The sequence below is a fragment of the Engystomops pustulosus genome, chromosome 4, assembly GCF_040894005.1.
Source record: "Engystomops pustulosus chromosome 4, aEngPut4.maternal, whole genome shotgun sequence".
Classification (NCBI taxonomy): Eukaryota; Metazoa; Chordata; class Amphibia; order Anura; family Leptodactylidae; genus Engystomops; species Engystomops pustulosus.
The window spans coordinates 211,928,683-211,955,439 of NC_092414.1; the positions used below are offsets into that span (position 1 = coordinate 211,928,683).

A 26,757-nucleotide genomic window follows, 5' to 3' on the forward strand; every position below is an offset into this window, starting at 1 on the left:
TATTGCAACGCCAACATATGTCTGATACTGCCGGATAAATCCTCCCTAGTTTGCTTGGGGTAAAGTACCACCTATATAGTATTTTATGTCTAGTCTCCAAGTGGAGGGCGCAACTCGACAGGGATTTTGTTAAATAAAAATCTGTGACTCTGACATGGCTACTGCGGAGGACTGTGACATGGCTACTGGGGAGCACTGTGACATGGCTACTGGAGAGCACTGTGGCATGGCTACTGGGGAGCACTGTGGCATGGCTACTGGGGAGCACTGTGACATGGCTACTGGGGAGCACTGTGACATGGCTACTGGGAAGCACTGAGACATGGCTACTGAGGAGCACTGACATGGCTACTGGGGAGCACATTGACATGGCTATGGTGCAGCACTGTGAACCATGCTACTGAGGAGCTCTGTGACATGGCTACTGGGGAGCACTGTGACATGGCTACTGAGGATCACTGTGACATGGCTCCTGGGGAGCACTGTGACATGGCTACTGAGGAGCACTGTGACATGGCTACTGAGGAGCACTGTGACATGGCTACTGGGGTGGACTATGAGATGGCTACTGAGGTGCACTGTGACATGGCTACTCGGGAGCACTGTAACATGGCTACTGGGGAGAACTGTGACATGGCTACTAGGAAGCACTGTGACTTGGCTAATGGGAAGGACTCTGAGGTGGCTACTGTGGAGTTTACTGTGACTTTTCTACTGAAAGGACTATGCCTTTTTTATTGGGGAAAACTGTGATATGGCTACTGGGGAGCCTGTGACTTTTCTACTGGGGAGGACTGTGACATAGCTACTGGGGAGGACTGTGAGATGGCTACTAGGAAGGACTGTGAGATAGCTACTGGGAAGGACTGTGAGATAGCTACTGGGAAGGACTGTGAGATAGCTACTGGGAAGGACTGTGAGATAGCTACTTGGGAAGACTGTGAGATAGCAACTGGGGAGTACTGTGAGATAGCTACTGGGAAGGACTGTGAGATAGCTACTGGGAAGGACTGTGAGATAGCTATTGGGGAGCACTGTGACATGGCTTCTGGGGTGGACTATGAGATGGCTACTGAGGTGCACTGCGACATGGCTACTCGGGAGCACTGTGACATGGCTACTGGGGTGGACTATTAGATGGCTACTGGGGAGAACTGTGACATGGCTACTAGAAAGCACTGTGACTTGGCTAATGGGAAGGACTCTGAGGTAGCTACTGTGGAGTTTACTGTGATTTTTCTACTGAAAGGACTGTGCCTTTTTTATTGGGGAAAACTGTGATATGGCTACTGGGAAGGACTGTGAGATGGCTACTGGGGAGGACTGTGAGATAGCTACTGGGAAGGACTGTGAAATAGCTATTGAGGAAGACTGTGAGATAGCTACTGGGGAGCACTGTGACATGGCTACTGGGAAGGACTGTGAGATAGCTACTGGAGAGGACTGTGAGATGGCTACTGGGGAGGACTGTGAGATAGCTACTGGGAAGGACTGTGAGATAGCTACTGGGAAGGACTGTGAGATAGCTACTGGGAAGGACTGTGAGATAGCTACTGGGAAGGACTGTGAGATAGCTACTGGGAAGGACTGTGAGATAGCTACTGGGAAGGACTGTGAAATAGCTATTGGGAAGGACTGTGAGATAGCTATTGGGGAGGACTGTGAAATAGCTACTGGGGAGGACTGTGAGATAGCTACTGGGAAGGGCTGTGAGATAGCTACTGGGAAGGACTGTGAGATAGCTACTGGGAAGGACTGTGAGATAGCTACTGGGAAGGACTGTGAGATAGCTACTGGGGAGGACTGTGAGATAGCTACTGGGGAGGACTGTGAGATAGCTACTGGGAAGGACTGTGAGATAGCTACTGGGAAGGACTGTGAGATAGCTACTGGGAAGGACTGTGAGATAGCTACTGGGGAGGACTGTGAAATAGCTATTGGGGAGGACGGTGAAATAGCTACTGGGAAGGACTATGAGATGATTTCTGGGAAGCACTGTGACTTTTCTAATTGGGAGGACTGTGAGATAGCTACTGGGGAGGACTGTGAGATAACTATTGGGGAGGACTGTGAGATGACTACTGGGGAACTAGGGTTTAAAGAGCTTGGGGTGAGATGGAGTAAGACATTATATTATCTCAGCGGCCTCCCTCTGTCTCCTCTCTTACTCAGATCACTCATCCCCCTCTGCACAGACTTCTTTATCAGTTTCTGAGCCACAAAGTGCAGAAGGAAATATATATATATATCAAACTTCTATTTCTTTGTACATTTTTGTCAGGTTTGTTGAAAAGCAACTGACTATTAACTGCAAATTCTAGTCACATGTCCGTAACGTATACAGGATTGTGAAGTATCTAGATGTCTCCAGTTGTAGTTGTACGTTCTAGGTCACTATTACATTTCCCTCCTTTTCTTTTATAGATCTTATAATAATTATACTGGAGATTTCCGTCAATGTGATTATTACTGGAAGGACCGATGCAGAATTTAACTCCGCCCTGAATAACCCTTCATCTTCAGAATATCAAAACTTAAAGAAAAACTTTGTGAAAGAGGTATCATTCTTCACTTGACTTTGGAATTGTAACATAGATACTATGGGATATGTTAAGGCTGAACATTTTTACGGAAGAGATGTGTGATCACACCTTTGTGTATGTTGTTAGTAGCAGAACGACTGTGAAAAAAGATGCTATCATTTCAGTGTGCTGTTCTTTATGTCCATTCAATGAGTCCTTTATATAAGCTCCAACCTTTCAACCTTAAAGTTTTAGCTATATACAGTGAACTTTACAACTAGTCAGCTGATTGGCCCATCATCAATAGCTAAGATCACGTTGAAGGTGGTTGAACCTGAGGACCCTTACAGATGTTGGTTGAGTTGCCATTTATATGGAGCATGGATATTTAGGATTAGGATCATCTCATTGTTGGATTCCTTCCGTCAGTACAGATTGTCCAGTTGACCACAGGAGAAATAAAAGCTAAAAATGACCTCCTTGTTTTCTATTCCTCAGATGCAGCCTCTGTATAAGACACTTCCGGGGTTCCGGGAGATAAGAATTGTCTCCTTCAGGTGAGATTGTGATGTTTGGGTTTGGATTATCCCTACACCACCCCTTGCATTTTCTATATGGAAGCTCCTAGTGGTGGCAGAGGAGGACTAGTGATACCCCAATGTCTTACAAGCATGATGTAGATGTTACCCTCTGTCTCCACCAGATCAGGCAGTATAGTAGTGGACCATGAGGTTCTGCTGCAGGTTGAATATGGAAACCATCAGGAGGCAGCACGGCGCGCCGAAAATCAACTATGGGACATCTTAAGAGTTGCGGACTGCACATCTGATGCAACAGGTAACGAACTGGAAATATCTATCTCAGATCTAACACATGAAGTGTATACTCCTGTAACTGAAGCACCAGATTTCTGCCTTTTGCACTAGTTTCTATTCACTGGCAGGGAACACAGACAGGTCTAGACACACAGAGCAATCCAAAAAGGCAATGATCCAGCGCATAGAGTTTGGAAATCTTCCAAGTTTTTATTGACTCCCAAGTGTATAATACAACATCACATAAACCATAGCACTGCGTCCATGCTGTAGACTACAGACTCCAGCCCACGCGTTTCGAGGTCTATACATTTCGAGCACGTTAAACGCTCTTAGTCATAACACACATGTCTAGACACGCAGATGTAGGAATCTGATGGGACAGGAGGTGACATGGACAAGCCAAGGGCAGGTAGAGTTCACATGTAGAAGTAATCAAGGCAGAGTTCAGGACAGATGGTGCCACCAGAGTCAACACAGAAATCGGGCAAAGGACAAAAGGCAGGTGGAGCAGGTCGAGAGTCAGCCAATAGAGGCAGAGGTCACACATGTATCATCTATCTTCTATCTATCTATCTATCTATCTATCTATCTATCTATCTATCTCATATCTATCTATCTCATATCTATCTATCTATCTATCTATCCATACATACATCTATTGCATATTCTTCGGTACACTCTCCTAATCATATAAATAGATGATTAATTATCTATTTTTCTCTTCCGCAGACAGACTGTGCTTCAATACCAGTAAAACAGAAATCAAAAGAAAAGCCATAAATGAATCAGGTAAAAAGTAGATAGAGCGCTATATACACAAGTCCAGGATCAGTGTTAATAAAAAAGGGTGTATTAAGGAATAAGGCCAACTGCTATTAGAAGTGCAAGGCCCATGACTGGCTGCAGGAGACCATGAGACTGATGATTGCAGTTGATTGCTGGGGCCAGTGATTAGCTGTAGTTAAGTGTTGAGGCCAATGATGAGTTGCAGTTGATCGCTGAGGCCAGTGATTGATGTCGGAAGAATACCCATGCCAGTTAGTGACAGAAGTAGCCACTTCTTAAGGCCATGAAGTCATTGCAATTGGTCCAGGAAGGAGTTTGCCCAAAAATATATATATAACAAATAGTGACTTATTCCTAATATCATAGTCTTCTACAATGTTCTGTCTTTCTTGAAATTGCTATAAGTAGTTGTAGAACCCGTAAGTAGAACCCCATAAAAAAGGTTCTCTAAGGCCTCTTGCATTTGGTAGAACCATAAGCTCCTCATGTTCTATCATCAGGATACACGGCCTACATGTAATGTATTTGACTAGATGTTTGACAATGTGATGTTTGTGTTTTTATTCCTAGGTCTGTGCACGGAGGAAGAGTCTATTCCCTCGGAGATGAGGCCTTACTTTCAAACTCTGCAAATGTCAAATTATCTACTATGTGTCACCCAGTGCAGCTCCAGGCACCCATCTCCTATAGACTGTCACTGGGGGCAATGCTCGGTCACTGCTGCAGGACCCCAATGCTAGTAAGACCCTTATCATGTATAGATGCTTGGCGTGTCTGTCTTTAGCTTCTTACTGATATATCCCAGTATGTCAAGACACTATCCTTATTGTCAGTGGTAACGGCACTGCGGCCATGTCTAGAGTGCAGCCATGGGTTATTGGCCAAGGAGTAGAGGAGATGTAGAAGAACGCTCATACTATATTGATACGATGAAACGGGTCTACTCAGCAGGCTTAGAAGAAAAAAGTCACTTCTTGGCGCTGCTCCAGTTGGGGTAACTATAATTTTTAACCAGTAAATTAACAAAATACACTGAAAAAGGTACACGACTAATGACAGGTGCAGTCTGGCCCCGAAACACGTCCCGATTCTTATCTGTATGATGCTCCATGTGACCATAGTGAATTACCTTTCCTAGTGTATCTTGTTCATTTACTCTTATGAGTTATACATACCCCGACTGGAGGAGCTCCAAGAAGTGGCTGCTTACTTCTAAACCTGCTAAGAATTCCTATCACCGTATTATCTTATCTCGCCACATAGTGTTTGACATTGGGATCCCCATTGGCTACACCCTGTATATTGGACAAATGGTCCATAAACTGAGCTCTAGTTGTGGTTGCGACTCCTTCACATCCCAAAAAAGGTGAAGACCCACCTATATGATTTCTGAAATTGAAATACAGGCAGGTCTAGACACAAAGATCAATCCAAAAAGGCAACGATCCAGCGCATAGAGTTCAGAAATCTTCCAAGTTTTCATTGACTCCCAAGTGTATAATACAACATCACATAAACCGTAGCACTGCGTCCATGCTGTAGACTACAGACTACAGACTCCAGCCTACGTGTTTTGAGGTCTATACAAGACCTTACCCTGCTAGACTATCAGTGCGCTTGTCTCTACCCCCCTATTTTTTCTTTTTTTCTCTAAACAAACTAAATTTACGCTATCATTTTAACAAGATTTTCATAACCCATCCAGAAAAAAACTAAATTCTTTGTCCTTCATCCATGAAAATACACCTTGCAGTGTACACGTCGGTGTGTTCCGGCTATACTCTATGCCTTATTCATGGTGTAATAAAATCAGAGAACAACAATACAATATATAAATACGATAAAAAAAAAACACTTGACTAATTAGATTAAATCATTTCCGGTTGTGGATGGAACAAAGCAACACAGACACAAAATCTACAAACACCGGACAATGAAAATAAGGGATCAAACATAACAGTTTTATAATGAGATAAATCAATAAATATATGATAAATAATTTTTGGAATTCATACCGTTAGGATACCTGGAGTTCAAAGCCAGAGGGTCACATGTTTCTATGCCAGACTGGTGTCTTTTTCAAACACAAAAAGCCAATGGTAGCCTAAGCTTCTGAGTCATGAGGTCCTCAAGGAGAACAGTGGTCGAGAATTGTAGAGCTTCCTCTGCTCAATGGCCGTCCAATCAGTGGATTGGCAATGGATAACGCTAACATAACTTAGGTCTAGGCTTCAAAATGGCTGCGGACATGTGACAGCAAGACAGGTGACAATCAAACATGGAGACAGCATCAGTACACATGGTCTACTATGTATGGCTCTGGATGGTCCTGGCCAAACCGTACAGGTTCACCGATAATGATACATCAGCAACGAAAAATATAACAAATGACTCCTTCTCCAGCTGTAGGTCGTCTCCCAGTCTCTCTTATCTCTGTAAGGATGGCTGCTGTGATAATCTATCATTGTCTTTCCATTACAGCTGTGACACATCAGACCAGTTCTGGTACACAGGACACCAATGCCAAACACCGATTAGTAAACCGGGAGTCATTGCTGGGGTCACCGTGGGTCTGTTTGTGCTGCTCCTCTTAATCATCATCCTCATCATTGTTCTATGTAGACGCAAACATCGGAAAGAGTCTGACAAAGATCAGTAAGTGGCTTTGTTTATCATGTGACCATATTATCTATTTTATCATCTATCCTATCACCTTGATCTAAAAAATAAATGAACACTACATATCGTAGATGATGTCACAGCTTATCTCCTCCTCCTCCCTATACAATGACCTCTATATAGATAACACTGACCCACCATTACATCACTACTGACAATAGATGATGTCACAGCTTATCTCCTCCCCCTCCCTGTACAATGACCTCTATATAGATAACACTGACCCATCATTACATCACTACTGACAATAGGTGATGTCACAGCTTATCTCCTCCCCATCCCCGTACAATGACCTCTATATAGATAACACTGACCCATCATTACATCACTACTGACAATAGATGATGTCACAGCTTATCTCCTCCCCCTCCCTGTACAATGACCTCTATATAGATAACACTGACCCATCATTACATCACTACTGACAATACATGATGTCACAGCTTATCTCCTCCCCCACCTGTACACTGACCTCTATATAGATAACACTGACCCATCATTACATCACTACTGACAATAGATGATGTCACAGCTTATCTCCTCCCCCTCCCTGTACAATGACCTCTATATATATAACACTGACCCATCATTACATCACTACTGACAATAGATGATGTCACAGCTTATCTCCTCCTCCTCCCTGTACAATGACCTCTATATAGATCACACTGACCCATCATTACATCACTACTGACAATAGATGATGTCACAGCTTATCTCCTCCCCCTCCCTGTACAATGACCTCTATATAGATAACACTGACCATCATTACATCACTACTGACAATAGATGATGTCACCGCTTAACTCCTCCCCCTATTTGTACAATGACCTCCATATAGATCACACTGACCCATCATTACATCACTACTGACAATAGATGATGTCACAGCTTATCTCCTCCACCTCCCTGTACAATGACCTCTATATAGATAACACTGACCCATCATTACATCACTACTGACAATAGATGATGTCACAGTTTATTCCCTCCCCCTCCCTGTACAATGACCTCTATATAGATAACATTGACCCATCATTACATCACTACTGACAATAGATGATGTCACAGCTTATCTCCTCCACCTCCCTGTACAATGACATCTATATAGATAACACTGACCCATCATTACATCACTACTGACAATAGATGATGTCACAGTTTATTCCCTCCCCCTCCCTGTACAATGACCTCTATATAGATAACACTGACCCATCATTACATCACTACTGACAATAGATGATGTCACAGCTTATCTCCTCCCCCTCCCTGTACAATGACCTCTATATAGATAACACTGACCCATCATTACATCACTACTGACAATAGGTGATGTCACAGCTTATCTCCTCCCCATCCCCGTACAATGACCTCTATATAGATAACACTGACCCATCATTACATCACTACTGACAATAGATGATGTCACAGCTTATCTCCTCCCCCTCCCTGTACAATGACCTCTATATAGATAACACTGACCCATCATTACATCACTACTGACAATACATGATGTCACAGCTTATCTCCTCCCCCACCTGTACACTGACCTCTATATAGATAACACTGACCCATCATTACATCACTACTGACAATAGATGATGTCACAGCTTATCTCCTCCCCCTCCCTGTACAATGACCTCTATATATATAACACTGACCCATCATTACATCACTACTGACAATAGATGATGTCACAGCTTATCTCCTCCTCCTCCCTGTACAATGACCTCTATATAGATCACACTGACCCATCATTACATCACTACTGACAATAGATGATGTCACAGCTTATCTCCTCCCCCTCCCTGTACAATGACCTCTATATAGATAACACTGACCATCATTACATCACTACTGACAATAGATGATGTCACCGCTTAACTCCTCCCCCTATTTGTACAATGACCTCCATATAGATCACACTGACCCATCATTACATCACTACTGACAATAGATGATGTCACAGCTTATCTCCTCCACCTCCCTGTACAATGACCTCTATATAGATAACACTGACCCATCATTACATCACTACTGACAATAGATGATGTCACAGTTTATTCCCTCCCCCTCCCTGTACAATGACCTCTATATAGATAACATTGACCCATCATTACATCACTACTGACAATAGATGATGTCACAGCTTATCTCCTCCACCTCCCTGTACAATGACATCTATATAGATAACACTGACCCATCATTACATCACTACTGACAATAGATGATGTCACAGTTTATTCCCTCCCCCTCCCTGTACAATGACCTCTATATAGATAACATTGACCTATCATTACATCACTACTGACAATAGATGAGGTCACAGCTTTTCCCCTTCTCCCTCCCTGTACAATGACCTCTATATAGATAGCAATGACCCATCATTACATCACTACTGACAATAGATGATGTCACAGCTTATCTCCTCCCCCCTCCCTGTACAATGACCTCTATATAGATAACACTGACCCATCATTACATCACTACTGACAATAGATGATATCACAGCTTATCTCCTCCCCCTCCCTGTACAATGACCTCCATGTAAAAGGCAGAGTTGTACTCCATCCCAAGTTTAGCCTGTTAGACATTCCGATATATAAGAGAAGACTGGATTTTTGCTTGTAAATCCTGGATTTGGACCCGTTCTATCATCTAATACTTGTATACAATCTTTTATTTCTCTTTCTTCATCTCTCATCTGTCCGTAGGTTGGTGGACTCTGGTCCTCAGTGGCATGACTTCCACTCGGAACGGAATTATAGAGTACAGGGAAGAATGCAGGGACCAGAGACCGAAAACTCAATGCTTGGTGAGCAATTATGAAAGACATAGCAGATAGATTACATTACCATGTCACATTTTAATGACACTAAATGAAGTGGTAACAGACAAAAAGAACCCCTTCGCCTAAATAGATACAGCCTTTGCAGCAACTATGGGGCCCACAGTATCAGGGGGCCCTGCCATACTAAAGAGAGGTGGAAGTGTACCATTATTTACATTGTAAATATTGTATGTGTGTACACATGGTATGCATATACTGTATGTATGTGTTTATAACTCTATACATGTGTATATAGTGTATCTGTAATTATAATATGTATATATGTGTTTGTATTTGATATATATATATATATAATTTATGTATAACTGTGTACATGTATATTTCAGTGCATAGATGTGTGTATATATGTGTGTAATTGTATAAACATTTATGAGTGTAAAGATATGTATATTTAGTTTTTTTTTGGGAACCCATCAGGCAAATTAACCCCCTAAACTAAATATATTTTCATAAACTGCCATATAAAGTATTGCCTCTATCCCTTCATTGTCCCTCTACATGTCTGTAAAGTTAAGCAATTAGGTCCTAAAGCTGTATGCAAATGACCTGCGAGATGTCCATTGAGGCATTATCATATTCAAGCTGTCCAGCTTATTCATGGGAGGTTTAGCCACACCCCCAGTGCATGACTGACAGCCTGTATATTGGTGTGAGGTATAATGGTTTAATGTCTCCTCCATGTGCTTCCTGGTTCTGGTGCCTCCTGCAGCATGTGTGTGTATGAGATACTCCTATACACATGACTGACAGCCTGTATAATGGTGTGAGGTATAATGGTGTAATGTCTCCTCCATGTGCTTCCTGGTTCTGGTGCCTCCTGCAGCATGTGTGTGTATGAGATACTCCAATACACATGACTGACAGCCTGTATAATGGTGTGAGGTATAATGGTGTAATGTCTCCTCCATGTGCTTCCTGGTTCTGGCGCCCCCTGCAGCCTGTGTGTGTATGAGATACTCCTATTCACATGACTGACAGCCTGTATAATGGTGTGAGGTATAATGGTGTAATGTCTCCTCCTTGTGCTTCCTGGTTCTGGTGCCTCCTGCAGCCTGTGTGTGTATGAGATACTCCTATGCGCATGACTGACAGCCTGTATAATGGTGTGAGGTATAATGGTGTAATGGCTCCTCCATGTACTTCCTGGTGCTGGTGTCCCCTGCAGCCTGTGTGTGTGGGATACTCCTATACACAAGACTGACAGTCTGTATAATGGTGTGAGGTACAATGGTGTAATGGCTCCTCCATGTGCTTTCTGGTGCTGGCGCCCCCTGCAGCCTGTGTGTGTATAAGATACTCCTATACACATGACTGAGAGCCTGTATAATGGTGTGAGGTATAATGGTGTAATGATTCCTCCATGTGCTTCCTGGTGCTGGCGCCCCCTGCAGCCTGTGTGTATGAGATACTCCTATACACATGACTGACAGCCTGTATAAAGGTTTGAGGTATAATAGTGTAATGTCTCCTCCATGTGCTTCCTGGGGCTGGCGCCCCCTGCAGCCTGTGTGTGTATAGGAGAGATACAACAGCTCCAGGCAGCTGTGTTATAGCAGAACATGTCAGGTACTTGTGTAGCTGATGTCTGTGTCTCTCACATGTGTATTAGGAGGGAGAGCATGTCAGCAGATAAAGCACAGACCCCAGCAATGCTTTAATATATATTACACACAGAAATGAACAGGGGGAGGAGAGGGGAGGGGTGACCTCACTGCCTCTGACCATGTGACCTGCCTCATTTACATAATAAAGAATAGATGATTTTATAATGATTAATGTATGAAATTACTAGATAAAGGCTGTGATGGATCCTTGTGAGCTGCTCCAACACGTAGAGGTGACAGGACTAGTGACAGTGACCTGATGACAGGTGTCCTTTAAGTGGAAGTGGGGCCTCATACAGAATTTTTCCCAATGTCTCCTGGTTACACTCCTTGTGGCTTAATGGTTATTGCTAATTCCACTGGGGTTCTCGGGTACTAAAGAATAATTAATTTCTTTTTAGGTCTATAATTAATACATCGCATGGTCTAGGGCAGTAAAGGGGCCACCTCTGTGTATAATGTAGACTGTTGGCTTCATTTTCCTCAGTTCTATCTTAAATCTCTGAACCTGTATAGAGACCAGATAAATGTTTCACTACCTACAGCTTGTACCATCTCTCCATCCAACTCCATAGCCAGTGAGTGTTTGCTGCATATTGCAGCAAACACCCGCCAGTAACAACTGGGATTGGTACTGAAAAGAAAACGGTATAATCGGTATAAAAAATGTTGTTAGCACCAGAAGATGCCAAAATGAAAAATGTAATTTTTGTACAAGAGGTTTTAATTTTTGTAAATGTATACAAAACATTGTATAAAAAATTGGTATCCCCATGATCATACCAATTTAAAGAATAAAGTAGACATGTCATTTGGGGCGCACAGTGAAAGCTGTAAAATCAAGGAAAAAATTGGGGCAAATGCATTTTTTTACCAATTTTACTGCATTTCAAAAGCTTTTCCCACTTCCCAGTGCACAACATGGAATATTAAATACCGTCACTATGAAGTGCAATTTGCTACGCAGAAAACTAACCCTCACATAGCTCGTATCGAATAACGAACCCCATTGAAGTCAATGGGAGACTCGAGCATTTTTCACTGAAAGAACACATTGAAAGAACACAGTGAAGAACACATTGCAGATGTTCCGTATATCTGCTAACTTATCCGAAGACACAAGCGCTGAACGGTGTTCTTCACAATAGTATATGAAGAACAATGGGGGTAATTTACTAAGGGCCCCATTTGCGTTTTCCCGACGTGGTACCCGAATATTTCCGAGTTGCGCTGATTTTTCCTGAATTGCCCCGGGTTTTTGCCGCACACAAACGGATTGTGGAGCATCGGCGCCGGCATGCACGCAACGGAAATTGGGGCGTGGACGAATGTAAACCCGACGGATTCTGAGAAACCGCCGCATTGTTAAAAAAAAGTGTCGCTGGACACGCGCTTACCTTCACCCGGCAATGGATCGTGAACTCCGGCGGACCTCGGCGGACTTCAGCACAGCAGCAACACCTGGCGGACGTCGGAGGAACTGCCTTAGTGAATCGTCCGAACACCCGAATCCACCACAGAGAACGCGCCGCTGGAACGCCAATGGTCCGGGTAAGTAAATCTGCCCCAATATGTGTGAAGAACACATTGCAGATGTTTCCATACATCTGCAATGTGTTCTTCACACATAATGTTATTCACATACAATTGTGAAGAACACCATTCGGCGCACATGTCTTCCGATAAGTTAGCAGATGTTCTGAACATCTGCAATGTGTTCTTCACTGTTTTTTCTGTGTGCTCGGGCTGGGCTGTGATGTGATCAGGGTTGGGCTGTTAGTCCTGCTCCAGTCTCCACTTCAGCCCCCACTCCTCTCCTCTATGTCCGCTCTGTTTCACTCCAGCCCCCGCTCCTCCATGCCCGCTCCAGCCCCCGCTCCGCTCCTCCATGTCCACTCCAGCCCCGCTCCTCCATGCCCGCTCCAGCCCCCGCTCCACTTCAGCCTGCCCTCTGTGATGCCCGCTGCCCTCCTCCATGGCCGTTCCAGCCCCACTCTGCTCCAATTCAGCCTCCGCTCTGTGATGCCCGCTCTGCACCTCCATGCCCCCTCCAGTCCCGCTCCGCTCCTCGATGCCGCTCCAGCCCTGCTTCGCTCCTCCATGCCCACTCCTCCATGCCCGCTCCAATTCTCCATGCCCACTCCGGCCCCTGCTCCTCCATGCCCACTCTAGCCCCACTCCGCTCCTCCATGCCCGCTCCATCCCCCGTCCTGGTCAACTTCAGCCTCCGCTCCGTGATGCCCGCTCCGCTCCTCCATGCCCGCTCCAGCCCTGCTCCGCTCCTCCATGGCAGCTCCAGCCCCGCTCCGCTCCACTTCAGCCTCCGCTCTGTGATGCCTGCTCCGCTCCTCCATGCCCACGCCAGCCCTGCTCCGCTTCTCCATGCCCGCTCCAGCCCCTTTCCGCTCCTCCATGCCCGCTCCAGCCCCCGCTCCGCTCCACTTCAGCCTCTGCTCCGTTTCGCTCCAGCCCTCCAGCCCCCGCTCTGCTCCTCCACCGTTCGGCGCTCGTGTCTTCCGCTAAGTTAGCAGATGTTTGGAACATCTGCAATGTGTTCTTCACTGTGTTCTTTCACTGTGTTCTTCACTTAAATGATCCTGTGTTCACTGTGTTCACTGTTTTAATTGTATTCTTCACTGTCTTTTCTTAATGAAATACTTGATCTCGAGCAGAGGAAATTCTCGTCCAAGCAACGAGCCATTCCGAGTATGCTAATTCTCGAACAAGCATCAAGCTCAGATGAGTATACTCGCTCATCTCTAATGCTAATCCATCATCAGAATTATCAGCTCCGCATCATCAGAATTATCTGCTCTGCATCATCAGAATTATCTGCTCTGTATCATCAGAATTATCTGCAATACCATTAAGTACAGAGTGTTTTGGATGAAGATAATAGCTGTTGTAGGAAGAGATCTGGAACTCCGCAAAATTGGCAAATCTAAAAGTAGTGATAAAATAAATGAAATCCATAAATAGGAGGAAATTTTAAATTTAAAAAGGTTTCTTTAAATTACCAATTTCCGCTATAAAAGGGACACTGGATACAATATTGGTTAAATAACTTTCTATCCTTTAAGTTTTCTCCTTCCTTTCTTGCATTTTTGTTTATCTCCTCCTCTTCTCTAGCATCCTACGACTCAACGCTGAGGGAACAAAAGATCAGGACATCTTTGATAGGCTGTAAATGATTAGTTATTGTTGCTGTTTTGCACGTTTATGTTTGGATTATTATCATTTGGAGATGTAATGATTTCTTATAAATCAAAAATTTTACAATGTTAAGAAAAAAATATTTGACATCTACGGTCCTTATTTATTTTCAGGGACCAGAGGAAACTTCAAAACTAACCTGGAGGTGGTGAATCCCAAAGCTTCGGTAAGACCCTTCATCATATAGATACCAGGGCTGAGACCTAAAACAGTTTGAAAGTTAGAAAAATCTGCTCAAGCAGCCAAAGGGAACCATCAGCTAAAATATAGAAGAAATGTTGTTTTTGCGCCTTTTCATAGTGTCACACTGCTTTTGAACCAGTTTTGCGACTCAACAGTAAACTAGCCACGCAGCAAAAATAACCAGATTTCCCTCTTGTATCCTACGAATCCAGATGTTTTACTGCACCTAATGATATTCATCATTTGCGACTTTTCGTTTAGGCACAAAAAAGGTGCAAAAACACTCCAGCCCGAAGGTGGCGTAAAGTGAGAAGCAACACTGAGCTCTGGTGTAGAACAGCTCATCCCCAGCAGCAGATTCCGGCAGACACTAGTACAGACATCACAGACACTATGAGCAGCCTTTATTTACAGTTCATGACCTTCTATTTACAAACAATCTGCAGAAGCCTCAGCTCAGAGCAGGAGAGGAGATAAGTGTCCTGTGTAGCAAGATGGCCACACTGGTGTCTGAGGGGAATACTGGGCAGAATTACAGGGGTGCAGCAGGTGATTAGGTGATCCAGGAAAAGCCACTGCTGAGGAGGTCACCGGGGGCAGGGTGTCACACACCTGGGTGCTGCTGTGAGGGTCATTCTCATGCTGGGAGAGAAGCAGAGAGGAGCTTGTAGAAGGATCACATATAAGAGCCCGAACCTAACATTGTTCCTAAATTGCGCCTAAAGTAAAGTGATTAATAAGAGGCAGGAACTCAACTCATCACAGATGGCTGTAACTTGTGATAATTCAGGTGCAACAATGCACCAGAATATAGGCGCAGCAACTGCACTTAAGCGCAGAAAAGTCATACATCTGGCCCTTTGAGAGTGATGCGAGTTGGACAAATCCCACTGCAAGTGTGAAAGGGACCTTAATCTACTCCAAATTTATCATCCAGCATCAGACACAGTGATAGATCCGGCACAGTCTCTCTGCACTGATCTAATGAGTGACATGTTGATAAATCTCCCCCAATGGGTTGTCTGGGGATTGTAAAACACATTGGCCCACATTTACTAATAGAAAATTACACTGGCATACTCGTGTGCACCTCCTGTTTTTTTTAAGGCTTTAAAAATTATGAAAATGAGCCCGAGGGGCTCCATTGACACCTATAGAACCTGGAGCCCCTTAGGCTCATTTGCTATTTTTTTTTTTTTAAACAAGGGCATAAGAAGCTAAAAGAAGAGAAGAGCGTGCCAGCGGGGGCACACACCTGTATGTCAGTGTGCTTGTTTTACAATCCTTTATCCTGGTGGTAGAAGCCATGTTTTTGTGATCCCTTTAATTTTGTTGCACATTAAAATCTTCTCAGATGAAATGTTCCTTTTTAGAACCATTGCTGACATTGGATTTCTTTAACCTTTTAAATTTACCAGGTGTCATTACCACGACCTCATCTGAAAACATAGACTGTAGATGGATGAAGTTCTGCCCTCTGCTGGTCTGGAAGGATATTGCACGCTGATGAAGAAACAACTAATATAGTTTCATACATAGTTACATGTGTGTCCTTCCTTACCCTCCTTCCTGGCTCATTGTATCCTGAGATGTGAGGCACCGAAAAAACATGATTTTATGATATTTAGCTGTAGATGTGTTTATCCAGTTAGTGTGAATTGTAGCCTATTGTGACCTGGTATCAATGAGTAACTGGAATAAACTTAGGTTCATACTGCACACATCTGTATGTATTTTATGTAAAGGGAAGTGTGATCCTGCTGTATACTCAGGTAATATTTATTAAAGATGAAATCTTTTTATTAGAAAGTAATGGTCTATTATGGTATTATAAGTGGGTTTTATCCCAATTGGCTGCAGAGGACTCTGATTTTAGATCGTTTATTATTAATTAAATATTTTAACTTATAAATTAGTCACATGTATTCAAATATTGAGCATTTTTTAAAAGCTGCTATTAAAATGAATTGTAAAAGTTTTTCCTGTTGGTGAGAGTTACTGGGGGTCATTTACTAAGGGCCCGATTCGCGTTTTCCCGACGTGTTACCCGAATATTTCCGATTTGCGCCGCTTGTACATGAATTGCCCCGGGTTTTTGGCGCACGCGATCGGATTGTGTCGCATCGGGGCCGGCATGCGCGCGACAGAAATCGGGGGGGGCGTGGCCGAACGAAAACCCGACGTATTCGGAAAAACCGCCGCATTTAAAAACCGAAAATGTGTCGCTTGGGGAGCGCTCACCTTCACCTTCTATGGGATGGTGCATTCCGGGGCGTTAAGATTATTTTCAGCGCTGCAGCGCCACCTGGTGGACGGCGGAGGAACTACCATCTTAAATCCCAGCCGGACCCGAATCCTGTGCAGAGAACGCGCCGCTGGATCGCGAATGGGCCGGGTAAGTAAATGTGCCCCACTGTCTCAAGTTCTCATGTCTTCATTTTGCATGTGGTCTGGATAGGGATGTAATATTACACTGTATGAGGTATTGGTTCGGCCTCACCTGGAAAATTCCGTCCAGTTCTGGGCATAAAAAGGATGTCCTTAAGCTGGAGAGGGTTCAACGAAGAGCCACAAAATGATTTGAATGGAATATATATGTATATATGAATGGTCCATACAAAAAATGTGGTGGGAAGTTATTCCAGATGAAACTAAATTAGACGATGAGGGGGCTCTATCTCCGTCTGGAGAAAACAAGGTTTAATTACAGAGACAACAGGGCTTTTTTACTATGTGTGTGGAATAGCCTGCCTCAGGCGTTGGTCACAGTAGGGACAGCAGAGAGCTTCATTCCCTTCCTTGGTTGAATTTGATAAATAAGTGTCTTTTTTCAACTGCATGTTGAAAGAAGCATGTTCTCTGAAATCATGACGCCCTGGAACATGTCCTCTGAAATCATGAAGCCCCGGAAGATGTCCTCTGAGATCATGAAGCCCCGGAGCATGTCCTCTGAAATCATGAAGCCCCGGAGGATGTCCTCTGAAATCATGAAGCCCCGGAGGATGTCCTCTGAAATCATGAAGCCCCGGAGCATGTCCTCTAAAATCATGAAGCCCCGGAGCATGTCCTCTGAGATCATGAAGCCCCGGAGCATGTCCTCTGAGATCATGAAGCCCCGGAGCATGTCCTCTGAAATCATGAAGCCCTAGAGCATGTCCTCTGAAATCATGAAGCCCTAGAGCATGTTCTCTGAAATCATGAAGCCCCAGAGGATGTCCTCTGAGATCATGAAGCCCCGGAGGATGTCCTCTGAGATCATGAAGCCCCGGAGCATGTGCTCTGAAATCATGAAGCCCTAGAGCATGTTCTCTGAAATCATGAAGCCCCAGAGGATGTTCTCTGAGATCATGAAGCCCCGGAGGATGTCCTCTGAAATCATGAAGCCCGGAGCATGTCCTCTGAAATAATAGAGCCCTGGAGCATGTCCTCTGAAATCATGAAGCCTCGGAGCATGTCCTCTGAGATCATGAAGCCCCGGAGCATGTCCTCTGAAATCATGAAGCCCCGGAGGATGTCCTCTGAGATCATGAAGCCAGTGATGCCCTCCTCACCTTACTGTGCCATAGCTTGATGTATTTGGCACTGATATGGATTGTGGAAAGGAGCTTGAAATTACATTTAGAAGAGCGGGACCAATCAAGAAAAGAAAAAGGAAGAGCTTGGGCAAGGAAAGTACAATTTTCAGCTGCTTTCCTATTAGATTAATGTTCATTTTATCCCATTAAGACATAACTGATATTTTCCCTCAAATCCAATGTCATGAATGTCATGTGACCAGATGTACTTTCTTCTTCTTCTTTATTTCTATTTTAGGGTTGTGTTTGAACAGTAGGTAAAAGTACAATAAATTAACCATACAGTAGAAGTCATTTTACAAGCGTCATGTTTCGGGTCGTAAAAGCTTCAACTCATAAACAGGTATTTGTCAAACCAGATAAGATCAGCAGAGTTCTCACCTCAGATTGTGTAAAAATGTCAGTTTACGGTATATTGATATGAGTGTACACCTGCATTATGGCCGAACTTTGGCCCTAGATGACCCAACCCAGCAGGTGAAAATCATTGCTAAGGTCCGATTTACAGCAACTGGCAAGTAGTATGATGATTGAGTGGAGTCATTTCCAGGACCATTGGTTTCTGATCAGATCATCAATCACCGACAAACTAGGGGATCAACCAAGAACTGTTGCACCAAACCGATTGTTGCCACCATTGCTTAGGCAAATAACTGGGAATGAACATTTCTAGGAAGTGAAAATGTCAGTGCCTTGAGGTGGTTTTTCTACTATTAGATGTCATCTAGGTGGTTCACAAACCCAGAGCTCTGTAGGGTAGGGACCACTCCATCAGTCATGTATGGATGTTATTGTAATATCCGCTATGTGTGTTGCTTTCATATTTTTGACTTTTATATTGTCCAGAATCAATGCTCTGTGATGTGACAAGGACCAGCTGTAGAGTAATATTCTTTTAGGGTAAAGATGTGGACAGGAAAGCTAGGGAACCGTGATATCAAGTTGGGAGAGCTAATGAGATCCAGATAAAAAGGAAAGGTTAAAAGTCAATAGGAAGAGGCCATGGAATGATTTGTTTTTGATAACTATTGGATGTTGTATTGGTTTGATTGGTCTGAAAATTTGACGAAGAATTAACTTTAATGGGGAGAAAAAATAATGGCCTGTGGTTGCGTGGTGAGCTGGGGCAAATCTCTAAGGGGAAATACTGATACTATTTGACCATGAGTAGTACTAGATGGTTATCTTATTTGGGGCTCAGTAAACTTACTGCGGAGGACAGAAGTCAAAGACGTATTGTGAAGCCTGTCCCCAATCTGGTTAGGGATTGAGTTCTAGTCGGAAAGACTCCCGTAATGGACACCACTGGGCAGTTGACTTTGTTAGGGGGTGTTGTGTTACTGACATTAGTCTGGGTGACACAATAAACTGCAGTTGAGAGTCTTATAGAGAGTCTTTGCCTTGTCTCTAGTGCTCATATAAGTGGCAATGACCACTAAAAATACTCGTGACTGAGGGAGTGTTATTTTGGGCCTTGGGGGAGGACTAGATACGAAATGTAAATAGCCATTAATATTATATGCTGCATCTTCTTATAGTTACTTAAATAATGAATGGTAGGTTCTCACTTTTTCCCAATGAACTAGAACTTCATAGCTAGCAAATACACTCACCGGCCATTTTATTAGGTACACCTGTCCAACAGCTCTTTAACACTTAATTTCTAATCAGCCAATCACATGGCGGCAACTTAGTGCATTAAGGCATGTAGACATGGTCAAGACAATCTCCTGCAGTTCAAACCGAACATCAGTATGGGGAAGAAAGGTGATTTGAGGCCTTTGAACGTGGCATGGTTGTTGGTGCCAGAAGGGCTGGTCTGAGTATTTCAGAAACTGCTGATCTACTGGGATTTTCACGCACAACCATCTCTAGGGTTTACAGAGAATGGTCCGAAAAAGAAAAAATATCCAGTGAGCGGCAGTTCTGTGGGCGGAAATGCCGTGTTGATGCCAGAGGTCAGAGGAGAATGGGCAGACTGGTTCGAGCTGATAGAAAGGCAACAGTGACTCAAATCGCCACCCGTTACAACCAAGGTAGGCAGAAGAGCATCTCTGAACGCACAGTACGTCGAACTTTGAGGCAGATGGGCTACAGCAGCAGAAGACCACACCGGGTGCCACTCCTTTCAGCTAAGAACAGGAAACTGAGGCTACAATTTGCACAAGCTCATCGAAATTGGACAATAGAAGATTGGAAAAACGTTGCCTGGTCTGATGAGTCTCGATTTCTGCTGCGACATTCGGATGGTAGGGTCAGAATCCATGAAAGCATGGATCCATCCTGCCTTGCATCAACGGTTCAGGCTGGTGGTGGTGGTGTCATGGTGTGGGGAATATTTTCTTGGCACTCTTTGGGCCCCTTGGTACCAATTGAGCATCGTTGCAACGCCACAGCCTATCTGAGTATTGTTGCTGACCATGTCCATCCCTTTATGACCACAATGTACCCAACATCTGATGGCTACTTTCAGCAGGATAATGCGCCATGTCATAAAGCTGGAATCATCTCAGACTGGTTTCTTGAACATGACAATGAGGTCACTGGACTCAAATGGCCTCCACAGTCACCAGATCTCAATCCAATAGAGCATCTTTGGGATGTGGTGGAACGGAAGATTCGCATCATGGATGTGCAGCCGACAAATCTGCGGCAACTGTGTGATGCCATCATGTCAATTTGGACCAAAATCTCTGAGGAATGATTCCAGCACCTTGTTGAATCTATGCCACAAAGAATTGAGGCAGTTCTGAAGGCAAAAGGGGGTCCAACCCTTTACTAGCATGGTGTACCTAATAAAGTGGCCGGTGAGTGTATATCCTTGTCCATTAGTCACATTGGCTACTGGATGAAAGAGTCAATGGTACGGAATGTAAAGATATGAAGACCAATGAAATAACAATGCATTTTCAATATTCTCTAAAGGTCATTTGTGGAATTAAAAGCCTATTTATAGCATAGGCTCAGGTGAGCACAGGATATATGAGCCATATTTTAAACATGGCAGGGCAATAAAACCTGCAGGCTTGGTCCAAGTTGTTTCTATGGAATCAAAACATAAAGCTTCAGTAATGCCTCAACCAAATTGTCGTGGCTGATGATAAGGACCGGCCTTGGCCTTTGATTTTTTGAATAGTCATATCTGCAAGCTGTTTTGCCTCCATTCGGAGGAACATCTGCCATTGCATGCTGATGGGACCATAATACAGGAAAATATAGGTCCTACATATCCTATATTTTTTTGGTGCTGAGTCATGGTGCGGTGAGACAGCGTAAGCTCACAACACTGTGACTGGGTGCCATAGGCGTCTCTGGAGACCGAGATCCAGCTGCAAATCGTGGGGCCAGATATCGGTCACACTCACGTTCATGTGCAAGGGGCCTAAGGGTTTGGGCTCTGCTTTAGCTGTCATTCCAAACAGTAGGTAAAAGTACAATAAATTAACCATACAGTAGAAGTCATTTTACAATCGTCATGTTTCGGGTTGTAAAAACGTCAACTCATAAACAGGTATTTATTAATACGATACAATCAGCAGAGTTCTCACCTCAGATTGTGTAAAAATGTCAGTTTACAGTATATTGATATGAGTGTACACTTGCACTATGGCCGGACTTTGGCCCTAGACGACTGGCAAGTAGTATGATGATTGAGTGGAGTCATTTTCAGGACCATTGGTTTCTGATCAAATCATCAATCACCGACAAACTAGGGGATCAACCAACAACTGTTGCACCAAACCGATTGTTGCCACCATTGCCCAGGCCAATAACTAGGAATGAACATTTCTAGGAAGTGAAAATGTCAGTGCCTTGAGGTGGTTTTTCTACTATTAGATGTCATCTAGGTGGTTCACAAACCCAGAGCTCTGTAGGCTAGGGACCACTCCGTCAGTCATGTATGGATGTTATTGTAATATCCACTATGTGTGTTGTTTTCATATTTTTGACTTTCATATTGTCCAGAAGGTAGATCTCAATGAGATGTGGACAGCGAAGCTAGGGAAACGTGATATCAAGTTGGGAAAGGTAATGAGATCCAGATAAAAAGGAAAGGTTAAAAGTCAATAGGAAGAGGCCATGAATTGATGTGCTTTGATCACTATTGGATGTTCTGTTGGTCTGATTAAAAACTTGACGAAGAATTAACTGCAATGGGAAGAAAAAATAATGGACTGTGAAAGACTGTCTAAGTGGTTGCGTTATGAGCTGGGGCAAACCTCTAATGGAGATTACTGATTCTATTTGGCCATGAGTAGTATTCGATGGTTATCTTACTTGGGGCTCAGTAAACTTATTGTGGAAGACAGAATTCAAAGACGTATTGTGAAGCCTGTCCCCAAAGTAGCCATTGCTTCTCTGGTTAGGGATCGAGTTCTGGTCGGAAAGACTCTAGTAATTGACACCACTAGGCAGTTGACTGTGTTAGGATGTTGGTGGGGGGGGGGGGTTGTTACTGACATTAGTCTGGGTGACACAATAAACTGCAGTTGAGAGTCTTATAGAGAGTCTTTGCCTTGTCCCTAGTGCTCTTATAAGTGGCAGTGACCACTCCAAATACTCATGACTGGGGGAGTCTTATTTTGGGCCTTGGGGGGAGGACTAGATACGAAATGTAAATAGCCATTAATATTATATGCTGCATCATCTTACAGTTAACTAAATAAGGAATGGTAGGGTCTTAATTTTACCAATGAACTAGAACTTCATAGCAGGCAAATAGATCCTTGTCCTTTAGTCACATTGGCTACTGGGTGTAAAGGGCAAGGATCGGAAAGAGTCAATGGTACTGAATGTAAAGATTTGAAGACCAATGAAATAACAATGCAATATTCTCTTGTTTTAAAGGTCATTTGTGGAATTATAAACCTATTTATAGCACGGGCTCAGGTGAGCACAGGATATATGAGCCATATTTTAAACATGGCAGGGCAATAAAACCTGCAGGCTTGGTCCAAGTTGTTTCTATGGAATCAAAACAAAAAGCTTCAGTAATGCCTCAACCAAATTGTCGTGGCTGAGGATAAGGACCGGCCTTGGCCTTTGATTCTGTTGAATAGTCATATCTACCGTCTGTTTTACCTCCATTTGGCCTCCAGAGAGGAGCATCTACCATTGAATACTGATGGGGCCATAATACAGGAAAATATAGGTCCTACATGTCCTAGATTTTTTTGGTGCCGAGTCATGGTGCGGTGAGACAGTGTAAGCTCACCACACCGTGATTGGGTACCATAGGCGTCTCTGGAGACCGAGATCCAGCTGCAAATCGTGGGGCCAGATATCGGTCCCCCTCACGTTCATGTGTAAGGGGCCTAAGGGTTTGGGCTCTGCTTCAGCTGTCAGTCCAAACAGTAGGTAAAAGTACAATAAATTAACCACACAATAGAAGTCGTTTTACAAGCGTCATGTTTCGGGTTGTAAAAACGTCAACTCATAAACAGATATTTATTAATGCGATACAATCAGCAGATTGTGTAAAAATGTCGGTTCACAGTATATTGATACGAGTGTACACCTGCATTATGGCCGAACCTTGGCCCTGGAGCCAACCCAGCAGGTGAAGATCATTGCTAAGGTCCGATTTACAGCAAATGGCAGGTAGGATGATGCTTGAGAACCATTCCCAGGACCATTTGTTCCTGATCAGATCATCAATCACCGACAAACTGAGGGTCATGCCACACGTGGTGTTTTGAACGCATTTTTGGCCCGTTTATAAGCAGTCCGTTAAAAAACGCATGCGTTTTTGACCAGTTTGAATTAAGATAATTGGTCAAACCTGTCAAAAACGGATGTTCTTTCAAATTCAAGTGAAACAGCAATGGCACTGGCCCCCTGTGGGAAAAGGTCAGACTATGCATATTGTCAATAGTCACTGTAACCAATGGCAACTTTATTAAACTATAGAAGCAACAACAGTTCTATCAACAACAACGTCATTGCTTCGTCAGTCACAAATCTTTATGTTGTACCATAAAATGTGAAGATTCATTTACAGGATGAGGCCTTATCTCTATAGCTTTTGTTTCTTCAGTAAGCACCGGAAATATAATAAAAATACACAACTCATTCCCTTATTGTCAAGGAATGTAAACAAATACTGACGTTTCTACAGTAGTCACATAACAATCTATTTTTGTCACTCGGTTCTAAATATTTTCTTATGTTATTAATGACTTGTAACATTGATGCTGGTAAGACCCTTGAGAGAGTGAGAGACCTCCCAGTACCCCCCCCCCCTCCCCATTAACAAGATGGGGCTATCCCACTTTGAGGAAGGAGATTGCAAACCGAGACCATTTCATACATTGGAATAATATATATAATAGGGTAAGTTTATATTAAGTGAGGAGGATATTTATCAAGGCTTCTGCACGTCAGTACCTTAGAAGCCCTGAAAAAGTCCCAAATGCTAATTTTTAGCAAGTGATTATTTTCCTCAATCCAGCACCTTCATGCCAGGCGGGGGCGCAGTATCGTGGCATGATCACATGGTAGTATCGTGGCATGATCACATGGTAGTATCGTGGCATGATCACATGGTAGTATCGTGGCATGATCACATGGTGGTATTGTGGCTTGATCCCATGGTAGTATCGTGGCATGATCACATGGTAGTTAAGTGGCATGATCACATGGTAGTATTGTGGCTTGATCCCATGGTAGTATCGTGGCATGATCACATGGTAGTTAAGTGGCATGATCCCATGGTAGTATCGTGGCATGATCACATGGTGGTATTGTGGCTTGATCCCATGGTAGTATCGTGGCATGATCACATGGTAGTTAAGTGGCATGATCCCATGGTAGTATCGTGGCATGATCACATGGTGGTATTGTGGCTTGATACCATGGTAGTATCGTGGCATGATCACATGGTAGTATCGTGGCATGATCCCATGGCAGTATCGTGGCATGATCACATGGTAGTATCGTGGCATGATCACATGGTAGTTAAGTGGCATGATCACATGGTAGTATTGTGGCTTGATCCCATGGCAGTATCGTGGCATGATCACATGGTAGTTAAGTGGCATGATCCCATGGTAGTATCGTGGCATGATCACATGGTAGTATCGTGGCATGATCACATGGTAGTTAAGTGGCATGATCCCATGGTAGTATCGTGGCATGATCACATGGTAGTATTGTGGCTTGATCCCATGGTAGTATCGTGGCATGATCACATGGTAGTTAAGTGGCATGATCACATGGTGGTATCGTGGCATGATCACTGCATGCATTCATGAAGTTCTGCTCCTCCTCATCCTCCATGGAGGCTGTTGTGATTTCATGTGATCAGATACATACATGGGGTAGACTGTGGAAATGTAACAGGACATTAAATGGCATCTTGGTCACATGACATGGAGTGGCCAATGATGTAACAGAGCTCTCTCTCAAGGTTCCACTTAGCAGTGAGACCTGTCAATCAGGAAAGAGTAGGCATGGCAGTGCAGGTAACCACTTTATATACAGGACTTAATTTGATATAGTGTCATTGGACTCACATCAAGTGAGTTGCCAATAAGTTTTTTTTTTACATTTTTTAACATTTCAGCCATAGAAAGGAACCATTTAGGGATAAAGACAATGTTTTTTAATCACAGTTTTTAATAAAGTACCATGTGTACCAAGTATGAGCTGAGTTTTTCAGCACAAAAATTGTTTATATATACTGGGGGGATGGGCTGGCTATATACTGCAGGGACTGGAAGGCTATAAACTAGGGGAGCTGGTGGGCTATATGCTGCAGGGGGTGACAGGCTATTGACTGGGGGGACAGGGGCTTGCAGGCTATATAGTGGGGGCAAGGGCTGGTAGGCTATATAGTGGGGGGCAGGGGCTTGTAGGCTAAATACTGGGGGATATTGGCTGGCTGGCTATATACTGGGGGGTATGGTCTTACTATATACTAGGGGTGCAGGGGCTGGCAGGCTATACTGTGAGCAAAATCAAGTTATGCAGCAAATGTTTGCTGTGAGAGTAGTATGTGTCGTGCTACCTAGAGATTATCCAGGGTACACTGTGAATCACCAAAAGGTATATAATCTAACAAATCACAGGGTGAAAACAAAAATATTTAAAACCTAACCTTTATTAACCTTAGTAAAAATGTGTCCTAAAAACCAAACTTAAGGATCATGAAAGGAGAATATACAATATTTGCCATAATCACTGGCCATCCAATCCACATGTCCACTCTACTTGTTAGAGCTGGAGCAAAAAAGGAAAAGTATGAAACGGTCTTACCAGTGGCTGGGTCGTATACAGATGCAGGAGCTCGGTCAGGGGGAAGTAGAGGTGGACCCCAGGTCAGGAACAGATGACAGCACTGCACCTAGACGTCCCTATTGCTGTCTCTCCCTGTACCCACAGAAGTAGCTCCTGCCCTTACAAGGGCAGTCCCAATGTATCCCTAACCTCAGGGTTAACCCTAGTAAGCCCTTACTCGTTCCCCGGGAACGAGTAAGGGCTTACTAGGGTTAACCCTGAGGTTAGGGTTACCTTGGGACACCCTAG

The 26,757-nt window shown here is 43.7% G+C and overlaps 1 protein-coding gene across 1 annotated transcript in view; it reads left to right on the plus strand.

The window, feature by feature from the left end:
• LOC140125776 (uncharacterized) overlaps window positions 1–16,513 on the plus strand; it is a 50,739-nt gene extending 34,226 nt beyond the window's left edge. Inside the window, exons 6-14 of the mRNA XM_072144645.1 lie at window positions 2,425–2,558; window positions 3,021–3,079; window positions 3,226–3,359; window positions 4,070–4,129; window positions 4,697–4,865; window positions 6,608–6,781; window positions 9,520–9,620; window positions 14,587–14,639; window positions 16,075–16,513. Coding sequence (XP_072000746.1) covers window positions 2,425–2,558; window positions 3,021–3,079; window positions 3,226–3,359; window positions 4,070–4,129; window positions 4,697–4,865; window positions 6,608–6,781; window positions 9,520–9,620; window positions 14,587–14,639; window positions 16,075–16,107 — 917 coding nt within the window. The 3' untranslated portion in view covers window positions 16,108–16,513. The remainder of the gene's footprint in view (window positions 1–2,424; window positions 2,559–3,020; window positions 3,080–3,225; window positions 3,360–4,069; window positions 4,130–4,696; window positions 4,866–6,607; window positions 6,782–9,519; window positions 9,621–14,586; window positions 14,640–16,074) is intronic.
• The last annotated feature ends 10,244 nt before the right edge of the window (window positions 16,514–26,757 follow it).